This window comes from Neovison vison, chromosome 11, assembly GCF_020171115.1.
Source record: "Neovison vison isolate M4711 chromosome 11, ASM_NN_V1, whole genome shotgun sequence".
NCBI classification, from domain to species: domain Eukaryota; kingdom Metazoa; phylum Chordata; class Mammalia; order Carnivora; family Mustelidae; genus Neogale; species Neogale vison.
The window spans coordinates 178,969,335-178,982,494 of NC_058101.1; the positions used below are offsets into that span (position 1 = coordinate 178,969,335).

The 13,160-nt window shown below is 40.4% G+C and overlaps 1 protein-coding gene across 1 annotated transcript in view; it reads right to left on the reverse strand.

Annotated features, from left to right (window-relative positions):
- Window positions 1-12,885, reverse strand: part of KCNU1 (potassium calcium-activated channel subfamily U member 1) — a 148,587-nt gene extending 135,702 nt beyond the window's left edge. The window contains exons 1-2 of the mRNA XM_044226005.1: window positions 12,539-12,885; window positions 6,057-6,078 (exon numbers count right to left, since the gene is read on the reverse strand). Of these exons, the coding sequence (XP_044081940.1) occupies window positions 6,057-6,078; window positions 12,539-12,885 (369 nt within the window). The remainder of the gene's footprint in view (window positions 1-6,056; window positions 6,079-12,538) is intronic.
- Between the last annotated feature and the right edge of the window lie 275 nt (window positions 12,886-13,160).

The following is a 13,160-nucleotide window of genomic DNA, read 5'->3' on the forward strand; positions in this document are numbered from 1 at the left end:
ACCCACTGAGCCACCCAGGTGCCCGTCTCCTAGAACTATTAAATGAACTCAGTAAAGTCACAGAATACAAAACCAGTGCACAAAAATCTGTTCCATTTCTATACACCGATAATGAAGCAGTGAAAAGAAAAATTAAGGAATCAATCCCATCTAAATTTCACAAAAAAACAATGAGATATCTAGGTATAAACCTAACCAAAGAGGTAAAAGACCACTATTCTAAAAACTATAAAATACTGACAAAAGAAATTGATGATGACACAAAGAAATGAAAAAACATTCCATGTCCAAGTATTGGAAAAACAAATATTGTTAAATGTTTATACTACCAAAACAATCTATTCATTTAAAGTAATCTCTATCAAAACACCAACAGCATTTTTCACAGAAATAGAATAAACAATCCTAAACTTTGTATGGAACCACAAAAAGATTCAAACTGCCAAAGCAAACTTGGAAAAGAAAAGCCAACTTGGAGGCATCACAATTCGGGACTTCAAGTTGTATTAAAAAGCTATAGTAATCAAAAAGTATGGTAGTGGCACAAAAATAGACACTTGGATCAATGGAACAAAATAGAAAACCCAGAAATAAACCCACAACTATATAGTAAATTAATTTCCTTCTTCAACAAAGCAGGACAAAGCTGACACCCTCCAACCTCCCCAACCTTCCCCCACCCCTACTCCTGGGTGGGACATATGTGACATTCTTTAGGAATTTCCCACCCATCTTAATGTTAATACCTTGCTAGAGGGCAAAACAACCTTGGCAATGGCAAGGCCTCTGGTATCTGGTATTTTGTAGGTCCTCTTTAGCATATGCAAGTTCTACTGAAATCTCTCTTCCCCACCCCCCACCCCCCCCCACCCCCCCCCCCCCCCGTACATAACCCGCCACCCCTCACAACCCCAGGGCAGCAGCTCTTCCTGCCCAGGGGTCCTGTTCCTGTGCTTTAATAAACCACCATTTTGCACCAAAGATGTCTCAAGAATTCTTTCTTGGTCATTGGCTGGGGACTTCACCCCACCAAACCTCACCTACATTTTAAAACTTCATCAAAATGATATTGGAAAAACTAGACAGCAACATGCAAAAGAATGAAATTGGACTTCTTTCTTACACCATACAAAAAAATAAATTCAAAATAGATTAAAGACCTAAATGTGAGACTGGAAACCATAAAAATCCTAAGAACAGAGGCAGTAAACTTTTTAACATGGACTTCTTTCTAGATAGGACTCTGGAAGAAAGAGAAACAAAAGCAAAAATAAAATATTGGGACTTCAACAAAATAAAAAGTTCCTGCATAGTGAAGGAAACAATCAAGAAAACTAAAAGGCAACCTGCAGAATGGGAGAAATATTAGTAAATGATATATCTGACAAAAGGTTATTTTCTAGAAAAGATGAAGAACTGGCTTACCCTAATTTGCATGTAATTGGGTAACAAGCTAAGAGCTTTAACTGGTTTTCTTCCAGTTGGTTTGTAAGTGGCAATGCTGCAGCTTACTTAATACCTGAGAGTTACTGGCATCTATTTCTTCGGGATCTCAGCTCTCACTATAAGTTCCATTTAATATCTATGGTAAGTGTCAGGAGGGATATTACTAGGTTTCTCGGTCTAACAGCAGTTAGAAATGTATTTTGCAGCTCAGGACAGATGTTGGGTATGGATATGTGGAAATTATATACATATATCTCAGTATTGATAATTATTAATAGTTTCCATAAAATGTTTTTCTGTTCTTTACACATGATTTTTTTTTCTCTCTTACTAAGTGATTCTTCAAGTATAAATCATTTACTGACAAGCTTCCAGAAAGATGATGGTAGGCCATATGTTTACAATCCTCCCACCCACAGAAATTACTGCCCCCCTCCCCGAAAAAGAAAACAATTTAGTTTCATTCAAACTAAGAACAATACCAACCTCATGCCACAAACCAAAAGAATATTATCCAGAAATAATATATAACAAACAGAAAAATTTATACCCAATCAAAAACAGGCATTGGGAGCTAGCAGCTTATGAACACTGCAAAGTAAGTCAGGCAAAAATTGGAGGAAATTCCGAGAGGACACGTAAATTTCTCTTGGGTTGGGGAGGCATGACTGTTTGGGAGTGCACAGGGGGTAGAAAGCCCCCTCATCTGAGCTCATACACTGAAGATGAAGCCACAAAGCCAGAAGGGCCTGGGGGAGATTGTCGCCACACAATGGCTGATGGGGGACCTCTTGGCTAGCAGCAGCAACACTACTTTTCCCAGATGCACTTGGGAAAGCAGTCAGAGAGAAATGAAAAACATGAGATCTGGTCCAGAGAAAGCCTTGTCTGTGGAGTTGCTGGCCATAGCATTATCCCATGTGTGTGTCTGTGTAGAAAAACACCCAGTAAATTGGGATAGATTTCCACAGTGGGACTTAAAACTGCCCATTTGGCTGGTGGATAGTTATGCATGTATCTATAAACATGAACAGCAGCCAACAGAGTAAACAAGGTATTCTAAACCTTCATTTATGAACATTAGCAGACAACATAAAATGCCATTTACAGGGGGAGTATAAGAAAAATAAGAGGCTAAAACAGAGGAAAGAGATAAAATGACCTTCAGTGAAAGCATTAACAGAGAACATGTAAATAAGCTTTGTCAAATTACAATTAATGTTCCCAGTGAGATTCTAAAAATCTGTTAAACAGAACTGGAGGATTGGAAATGTAAAAAGGAAAAGATGGGGATAATATAGAGACAGTAAGCGAAAGAAGCACCCTAGAGCCTGGCTGGGGGATTAACAAAAAAAGGTCAGGATTATCAACATTAGCATCTTAAAAGAGGTGCCCTTTGGAGTTGAGTTTCAGACTTTGGAGGTGGGGTCCTAGTTGACCTGACTGGTGGTGGTACCTCTGAGATGATGTGAGTCTGGTTCTGGTAATGTTGGAAAAACTGGGACACATATAATTGCTGAGGCCTGGCCTCATTTCACAAAGCAGAGAGGAGAGGGTAGATTTGGAGTTTAGAGACATGAGCTTCATATCTAACAGTTAGCCTTAAGTGCTAGAAGATATTGGAACAACTGCATTTACAGAGATTTTAGGAAAAAGGATGACAAAGCAAAAATCCTCCACAAAACAAAACTGTTGTTCACCAGTGACAGCAAGGAAAAAAAAATGTTTTGGACATTCAAGGAATGACAATACACCATCCAAACCTTCCCTTGCAAATGGAGAGTCTCAAGAAAAAGACAACATTCAGAAACAGAAAGCATGCTGTGTAAGAAAAACTGGTACCTAATGAAACTGGTAAAGTTAATTTTTGACTCTAAAGCAAATATGAAGAAAAAGCTCTTATACCAGATGTATAATGCTAAAAACAAAACAAAACAACCCCCCCCAAAAAAAACCCCACTAAACAAACAAACAAAAAAACCCCACAAACCCACAACAGCAATCTGGAACTGAATGTTCAGATTCATTCAACAATTTCTGGAAGGAAGGAGGGGTGCTGTGGTGGAAAACATGCCAAAGATTTTTTTTTTTTTAATATAGATATAAAACATGCGGAGATATATAGAGGAAATATAGAATGGGAAATTTGTTCTAAACTTGGCTTGCCTAGTATGTCTATGATATTCTATTAAAAGTGGAATTATAAGGGCACCTGGGTGGCTCAGTGGGTTAAAGCCTCTGCCTTCGACTCAGGTCATGATCCCAGGGTCCTGGGATCGAGCCCCGCATTCGACTCTCTGTTCAGCAGGAAGTCTGCTTCCTCCTCTCTCTCTGCCTGCCTCTCTGCCTATTGTAAGGGCCTACTTAGCCAGAGTGGCTCCATCTCGGTTGAACAGCCATTTTGTTGTTTAAGCAGTAAAACTTAAACTGACCATGCCCCCCTCAGGGGACTTCCTTAAAAGCAAGTCTGGGAAATTAGTAAAATATGATTAACCAGTCCCAGGTAACAGAGCCCAAATACAAGGGCAGGTAAGGCCAAGTGGAGACATCCAATCACTACCTCCCTAAAGAATGTGGGTCCCACCTTTTGGGCCCCAATTCTGACCAAGGTGATAGGCTAGTTCAAATATCTACTATAGGGTAAATTGTAATTCAATTGGCCACCCATGTGTGACCTACCATGACTATACAACTTTCTCTGTGTGTTACAATCTCATTGGCCACCTGTGTGTGGCCAGGCTCAACTACATGGCCTTTGCCCTATAAAAGTTAGTCTATAAGGCTGGGAGGGGTCTTGCTTTCTGTAAGAGATGGCCCCGACCTGTCGGTTTGATTCTTGATGCTTGGCACGAAATAAAGCTTTGCTTGAACTTCGCTTTGTATCAGTCTCACTTCTTTGATCACGGACCCTATCACTACTTGTGATCTCTCTCTCTGTCAAATAAATAAAATAATAAAAAAAATAAAGTGGAATTATAAAAATCAGAAATAAGTAAGAAAATAAATAAAAAGTAATAAAAATTAACAAATAAACGAAAATATCAGCCAATGGTGAATGCTTAGTTTACCCTGAATGGTTTACACGTATTATCATACAATTCTCCCTACAATACTCTAAAGGAGGTTATTCATATTGTATGAATGAAATCCAATTTAGAAAAGTTAATTTGCCCAAGATTACACAGTAGGAAGTGGAGGAGCTAGTGTTTGAGGCCATGTCTCTCAAAATTCACAGTCACCATGTAATTCTGGTCTCTCCAGTAAAACAAGGAACTAAGACTATGCCAGAGTTCTTAGCTGCGTAACACCTATTTTCCTTTTCTTTACTAACTTATCTTCCTTTTTTTTCTTTTTTCAGGCCACTTATATTTAGATATTTTTTATGCAGCAAACTCAATTTCTAGGTATTATGAGAACCAATAAAACAAATCACCATAAAGGAGAATAATCAAATTCCCCTGGTAAATTAATAAAATGTATTCTTAAGTCATTAAGAGAACAGAAATCCAGTTCTATGGTATTTATAAGAGACACACTTAACAGGAAATTAGACAAAAAGATTGACATATAGCTGGGCAAAGATATTCCAATCAAATATGAATAAAACGAAAGCAAAGTTACATGCTAATATTGTATTCAAAACTATTTAAGCAAAAAACCCCAAAATCCACTGAGACAATAATATTTCATATAGATAAAAAGCACAATCAAGCAGTAAGATTCAATAGGTAACTTTATGCAGTAACTGATATTATAGAAAATATATAATTTAAAATGTGTTGGAAAGGCAAGATATTTGATAAACCTACAAAATGAAAATGAAAACTTTTGACATGTCCCTTTCAATCAGTCAGCAAATAATTAAGGATATGGAAAATACATATAACATAATTAATAATGCTTATATATCAAACATAATACATATTCTTTCAAAAGTCAGTGAAGCAATAAAAATTGAACATGCACAGGGCGACAATGAATCTTCCCATAAATTTCAGAAACCAGAAGTCATAAAGATAGTGATATTCTTGGACCATAAATTTTAACCAAAGTAGAATAGATGGCCACTCTATCCCAAGGAAACAAAAGCGTACAGCATTCCTCTAAATAGATCATGAATCAAACAAGAAATCAGAATTAAGGAGGAGTCAAGATGGCGGAGAAGCAGCAGGCTGAGACTACTTCAGCTAGCAGGAGATCAGCTAGATAGCTTATCTAAAGATTGCAAACACCTGCAAATCCATCGGCAGATAGAAGAGAAGAAGAACAGGAATTCTAGAACAGAAAAACAACCACTTTCTGAAAGGTAGGACTGGTGGAGAAGTGAATCCAAAGCGACGGGAAGATAGACCCCGGGGGGAGGGGCCGGCTCCCGGCAAGCGGCGGAGCAACGGAGCACAAAATCAGGACTTTTAAAAGTCTGTTCGGCTGAGGGACATTGCTCCAGAGGCTAAACCGGGGCGAAGCCCATGCAGGGGCAGCGTGGCCTCAGGTCCCGCAAGGTCACAGAAGGATCGGGGCTGTCTGAGTGTCACAGAGCTTGCAGGAAGTAGAACAGGAAAGCCGGCTATAGAGACAGAGCCAACAGTGAGCTCACAGCTCAGGGTTACCTTGAACCAGCCGCAGGCTCGGTGAGCTCCGAGCCCGGCCGGAGGTCAGGCAGACGGGAGTTACTGGGCGCTGTTCTCTGAGTGCGCACTGAGGAGTGGAGCCCCGGGCTCTCGGATCCTCCGGGCCAGAGACCAGGAGGCCGCCATTTGTATTCCCGTCCTCCGGAACTCTACGGAAAGTGCTCAGGGAACAAAATATCCTGAAAGCAAACCCGAGCGGATTACTCAGCCTGGCCCCTGGTAAGGGCGGTGCAATTCCGCCTGGGGCAAAGACACTTGAGAATCACTACACCAGGCCCCTCCCCCAGAAGATCAGCAAGAAAGCCAGCCAAGACCAAGTTCACCCACCAAGGAGTGTGGTTTCAATACCAAGGAGAGCAGCAGAATTCCAGAGGAGGAGAAATCAAAGCACGGAAGTCATGGCTTTCTCCCTGTGATTTTTTAGTCTTGCAGTTAATTTAATTTTTTTCTTTTTCATTTTTTTTCTCTTCTTCTGCTAAATTTTTTTTAACTTTTACGCTTTTCGTTTTTAACGTTTTTTAACTAGTTTATCTAATATATATATTTTTTCTTTTTTATACTTTCCTTTATTCCTTTTTTTTTAAATTCTTTTCTTTTTTTTCCTTTCATTCTTTTTGAACCTCTTTTTATCCCCTTTGTCCCACCTCACGATATGGGATCTCTTCTGATTTGGTTAAAGCATATTTTCCTGGGGTTGTTGCCACCCTTTCAGTATTTTACTTGCTCCTTCATATACTCTTAGCTGGACAAAATGACAAGGCGGAAAAATTCACAACAAAAAAGAACAAGAGGCAGTACAGAAGGTTAGGGACCTAATCAATACAGACATTGGTAATATGTCAGATCTAGAGTTCAAAATGATGATTCTCAAGGTTCTAGCCGGGCTTGAAAAAGGCATGGAAGATATTAGAGAAACCCTCTCGGGAGATATAAAAGCCCTTTCTGGAGAAATAAAAGAACTAAAATCTAACCAATAAATAAAATGAATAAAAAAAGATGTTAATGAGGTGCAATAAAAAATGGAGGCTCTCACTGCTAGGATAAATGAGGCAGAAGAAAGAATTAGCGATATAGAAGACCAAATGACAGAGAAAAAAGAAGCTGAGCAAAAGAGGGACAAACAGCTACTGGACCACGAGGGGAGAATTCAAGAGATAAGTGACACCATAAGACGAAACAACATTAGAATAATTGGGATTCCAGAAGAAGAAGAAAGAGAGAGGGGAGCAGAAGGTATACTGGAGAGAATTATTGGGGAGAATTTCCCCAATATGGCAAAGGGAACGAGCATCAAAATCCAGGAGGTTCAGAGAACGCCCCTCAAAATCAATAAGAATAGGCCCACACCCCGTCACCTAATAGTAAAATTTACAAGACTTAGTGACAAAGAGAAAATCCTGAAACCAGCCCGGGAAAAGAAGTCTGTAACATACAATGGTAAAAATATTAGATTGGCAGATGACTTATCCACAGAGACCTGGCAGGTCAGAAAGAGCTGGCATGATATTTTCAGAGCACTAAATGAGAAAAACATGCAGCCAAGAATACTATATCCAGCTAGGCTATCATTGAAAATAGAAGGAGAGATTAAAAGCTTCCAGGACAAACAAAAACTGAAAGAATTTGCAAACACCAAACCAGCTCTACAGGAAATACTGAAAGGGGTCCTCTAAGCAAAGAGAGAGCCTACAAGTGGTAGATCAGAAAGGAACAGAGACCATATACAGTAACAGTCACCTTACAGGCAATACAATGGCACTAAATTCATATCTCTCAATAGTTATCCTGAATGTTAATGGGCTAAATGCCCCAATCAAAAGACACAGGGTATCAGAATGGATAAAAAAACAAAACCCATCTATATGTTGCCTCCAAGAAACTCATTTTAAGCCCGAAGACACCTCCAGATTTAAAGTGAGGGGGTGGAAAAGAATTTACCATGCTAATGGACATCAGAAGAAAGCAGGAGTGGCAATCCTTATATCAGGTCAATTAGATTTTAAGCCAAAGACTATAATAAGAGATGAGGAAGGACAATATATCATACTCAAAGGGTCTGTCCAGCAAGAAGATCTAATAATTTTAGATATCTATGCCCAGAGCGTGGGAGCAGCCAACTATATAAACCAATTAATAACAAAATCAAAGAAACACATCAACAATAATACAATAATAGTAGGGGACTTTAACACTCCCCGCACGGAAATGGACAGATCATCCAAGCAAAAGATCAACAAGGAAATAAAGGCCTTAAACGACACACTGCACCAGATGGACATCACAGATATATTCAGAACATTTCATCCCAAAGCAACAGAATACACATTCTTCTCCAGTGCACATGGAACATTCTCCAGAATAGATAACATCCTCGGTCCTAAATCAGGATTTAGCTGGTATCAAAAGATTGGGATCATTCCCTACATATTGTCAGACCACAATGCTCTGAAGCTAGAACTCAACCACAAGAGGAAGTTTGGAAAGAACCCAAATACATGGAGACTAAACAGCATCCTTCTAAAGAATGAATGGGTCAACTGGGAAATTAAAGAGGATTGAAAAAAATCATGGAAAGAAATGATAATGAAAATACAATGGTTCAAAATCTGTGGGACACAGCAAAGGCAGTCCTGAGAGGAAAATATATAGCGGTACAAGCCTTTCTCAAGAACAAGAAAGGTCTCAGGTACACAACCTAACCCTACACCTAAAGGAGCTGGAGAAAGAACAAGAAAGAAACCCTAAGCCCAGCAGGAGAAGAGAAATCATAAAGATCAGAGCAGAAATCAATGAAATAGAAACCAAAAAAAACAATAGAACAAATCAATGAAACTAGGAGCTGGTTCTTTGAAAGAATTAATAAAATTGATAAACCACTGGCCAGACTTATCAAAAAGAAAAGAGAAAGGACCCAAATAAATAAAATCATGAATGAAAGAGGAGAGATCACAACTAACACCAAAGAAATACAAACTATTATAAGAACATACTATGAGCAACTCTATGCCAACAAATTTGAATCTGGAAGAAATGGATGCATTCCTAGAAACATATAAGCTACCACAACTGAACCAGGAAGAAATAGAAAGCCTGAACAGACCCATAACCAGTAAGGAGATTGAAACAGTCATTAAAAATCTCCAAACAAACAAAAGCCAAGGGACAGACGGCTTCCCGGGGGAATTCTACCAAACATTTAAAGAAGAACTAATTCCTATTCTCCTGAAACTGTTCCAAAAAATAGAAATGGAAGGAAAACTTCCAAACTCATTTTATGAGGCCAGCATCACCTTGATCCCAAAACCAGACAAGGATCCTATCAAAAAAGAGAGCTATAGACCAATATCCTTGATGAACACAGATGCGAAAATTCTCACCAAAATACTAGCCAATAGGATTCAACAGTACATTAAAAGGATTATTCACCACGACCAAGTGGGATTTATTCCAGGGCGGCAAGGTTGGTTCAACATCCGCAAATCAGTCAATGTGATACAACACATCAATAAAAGAAAGAACAAGAACGATATGATACTCTCAATAGATGCTGAAGAAGCATTTGACAAAGTACAGCATCCCTTCCTGATCAAAACTCTTCAAAGTGTAGGGATAGAGGGCACATACCTCAATATTATCAAAGCCATCTATGAAAAACCCACCGCAAATATCATTCTCAATGGAGAAAAACTGAAAGCTTTTCCACTAAGGTCAGGAACACGGCAGGGATGTCCATTATCACCACTGCTATTCAACATAGAACTAGAAGTCCTAGCCTCAGCAATCAGACAACAAAAGGAAATTAAAGGCATCCAAATCAGCAAAGAAGAAGTCAAATTATCACTCTTCGCAGATGATATGATACTATATGTGGAAAACCCAAAAGACTCCACTCCAAAACTGCTAGAACTTGTACAGGAATTCAGTAAAGTGTCAGGATATAAAATCAATGCACAGAAATCAGTTGCATTTCTCTACACCAACAACAAGACAGAAGAAAGAGAAATTAAGGAGTTAATCCCATTTACAATTGCACCCCAAACCACAAGATACCTAGGAATAAACCTAACCAAAGAGTCTAAGAATCTATACTCAGAAAACTATAAAGTACTCATGAAAGAAATTGAGGAAGACACAAAGAAATGGAAAAATGTTCCATGCTCCTGGATTGGAAGAATAAATATTGTGAAAATGTCTATGCTACCTAAAGCAATCTACACATTTAATGCAATTCCTATCAAAGTACCATCCATCTTTTTCAAAGAAATGGAACAAATAATTCTAAAATTTATATGGAACCAGAAAAGACCTCGAATAGCCAAAGGGATATTGAAAAAGAAAGCCAAAGTTGGTGGCATCACAATTCCGGACTTCAAGCTCTATTACAAAGCTGTCATCATCAAGACAGCATGGTACTGGCACAAAAACAGACAAATAGATCAATGGAACAGAATAGAGAGCCCAGAAATAGACCCTCAACTCTATGGTCAACTAATCTTTGACAAAGCAGGAAAGAATGTCCAATGGAAAAAAGACAGCCTCTTCAATAAATGGTGCTGGGAAAATTGGACAGCCACATGCAGAAAAATGAAATTGGACCATTTCCTTACACCACACACAAAAATAGACTCAAAATGGATGAAGGACCTCAATGTGAGAAAGGAATCCATCAAAATCCTTGAGGAGAACACAGGCAGCAACTTCTTCGACCTCAACCACAGCAACATCTTCCTAGGAACCTCGCCAAAGGCAACAGAAGCAAGGGCAAAAATGAACTATTGGGATTTCATCAAGATCAAAAGATTTTGCACAGCAAAGGAAACAGTTAACAAAATCAAAAGACAACTGACAGAATGGGAGAAGATATTTGCAAACGACATATCAGATAAAGGACTAGTGTCCAAAATCTATAAAGAATTTAGCAAACTCAACACCCAAAGAACAAATAATCCAATCAAGAAATGGGCAGAGGACATGAACAGACATTTCTGCAAAGACGACATCCAGATGGCCAACAGACACATGAAAAAGTGCTCCATATCACTCAGCATCAGGGAAATACAAATCAAAACCACAATGAGATATCACCTCAGACCAGTCAGAATGGCTAAAATCAACAAGTCAGGAAATGACAGATGCTGGCGAGGATGCGGAGAAAGGGGAACCCTCCTCCACTGTTGGTGGGAATGCAAGCCGGTGCAACCACTCTGGAAAACAGCATGGAGGTTCCTCAAAATGTTGAAAATAGAACTGCCCTATGACCCTGCAATTGCACTACTGGGTATTTACCCTAAAGATACAAACGTAGTGATCCAAAGGGGCACGTTCACCTGAATGTTTATAGCAGCAATGTCCACAATAGCCAAACTATGGAAAGAACCTAGATGTCCATCAACAGATGAATGGATCAAGAAGAGGTGGTATATATACACAATGGAATACTATGCAGCCATCAAAAGAAATGAAATCTTGCCATTTGCGACAACAAGGATGGAACTAGAGGGTATCATCCTTAGTGAAATAAGTCAAGCGGAGAAAGACAACTATCATATGATCTCTCTGATATGAGGAAGTGGTGATGCAACATGGGGGCTTAAGTGGGTAGGAGAAGAGTAAATGAAACAAGATGGGATTGGGAAGGAGACAAACCATAAGTGACTCTTAATCTCACAAAACAAAGTGAGAGTTGCTGGGGGGAGGGGGGTGGGAGAAGGGGGGTGGGGTTATAGACATTGGGGTGGGTGTGCTTTGGTGAGTGCTGTGGGGCATGTGGACCTGGCAATCATGGACCTGTACCCTTGGGGATAAAAATATATGTTTATAAAAAATAAAAAATTAAAAAAAAGAAAAAAGATATCAGAATTAAAATTTTAAACAAGATGAATTAAGCACTCATTAAAATAATAATCCTTGGAAAAGTTTATGAGACATGACCAAAGAAGGACTCGGAGGAAACATTTTTGTAAAACAAATTCTACTCAAACTGGAAAAATTAGGCCAGCGCAGAGCATGGATTGCGGAAAGGGCTGGGCAAGCGCGGTGGGACCTCAGCCAGGCATGCGCAGTGCTGTCCTGCGGCTTCTAGGCTAAGCCTGGTGAGGTGCGGTGGATGTGCCGAGGAATACAGGGATCCCCGGATAGATAAGGGATATTACTGTTAACCTTTAACGCGCTGACTGAGGAGGAAGTATGAGGGCAGCTCAGGAAGACTCCGATCATCAAACTGGCCCAGCAGCGACAATAAATTCCGTGCTCGGAGACCCAGTGACCAGTAGTGAATTGATGAACACAAGGAAACAAAATACTGCCAGCACCCTCAGGACAGGGACACGGGAAGCTGTGCAAAGGGTGCAGATTAAGCAGTGCTGCCCTGCTTTTGCAGCTGGACGGCGATCCATCGACCATAACTCACGGACTGCCTTCCACCAGGCCCTAGAAATCCCAGAGCCTGCGGGGGCTCGTACCTATCCTTGGGGCTGGCTCTTTCTACCAGGTCGCTGTGTCCCCAGCTGACCCATGTGGCCGCTTTCTGACCCGGCTTCCTGGGAGAAGCGGCCCCAGCGGAGGGCGGGGCAGTCGCACCAGCTGCGCGAGGAGCTCCACAACCGCGCCAGGTGATGAAGAGGAAGCTTGAGGAACCCAAGATGGCCGAGGCCGCCCCGCCCTGGCCCGTCGCCACGGCAGGTGGAGGGACAGTGGAAGCCCCAGGCCCTCTGCCATGAGAAACAGCGTGAGCTGCCGCTACGTTGGAACATAACGTGTGAGTTAAGGTTGTTCCTTTAAAGGCAAGCTTCCCAAGGTAGAGCAGCATGTTTACTCCTTATTAAGCCTTTGGTGGCTTGAACTTGCGCTCCCTGCCTCATCTTCTGTCAAAGGGGAAACCTGTCGATGTGGGGATGTCTCCTCAATAAGCTCAGGGTCCATCCAGTCAGCTCTTTCCCAAGCTTCGGGTAGACTTTTGGATCATAGGAAAAGAAGCAGGCTTTGCATCAGAAAAAAGTTATTCAAAAATTCTCACCCTGATCTGATGGGGAAGCATGCCACATAGTATCGTCATTCATTAAAACTGACCAGAGGGAGAGAATG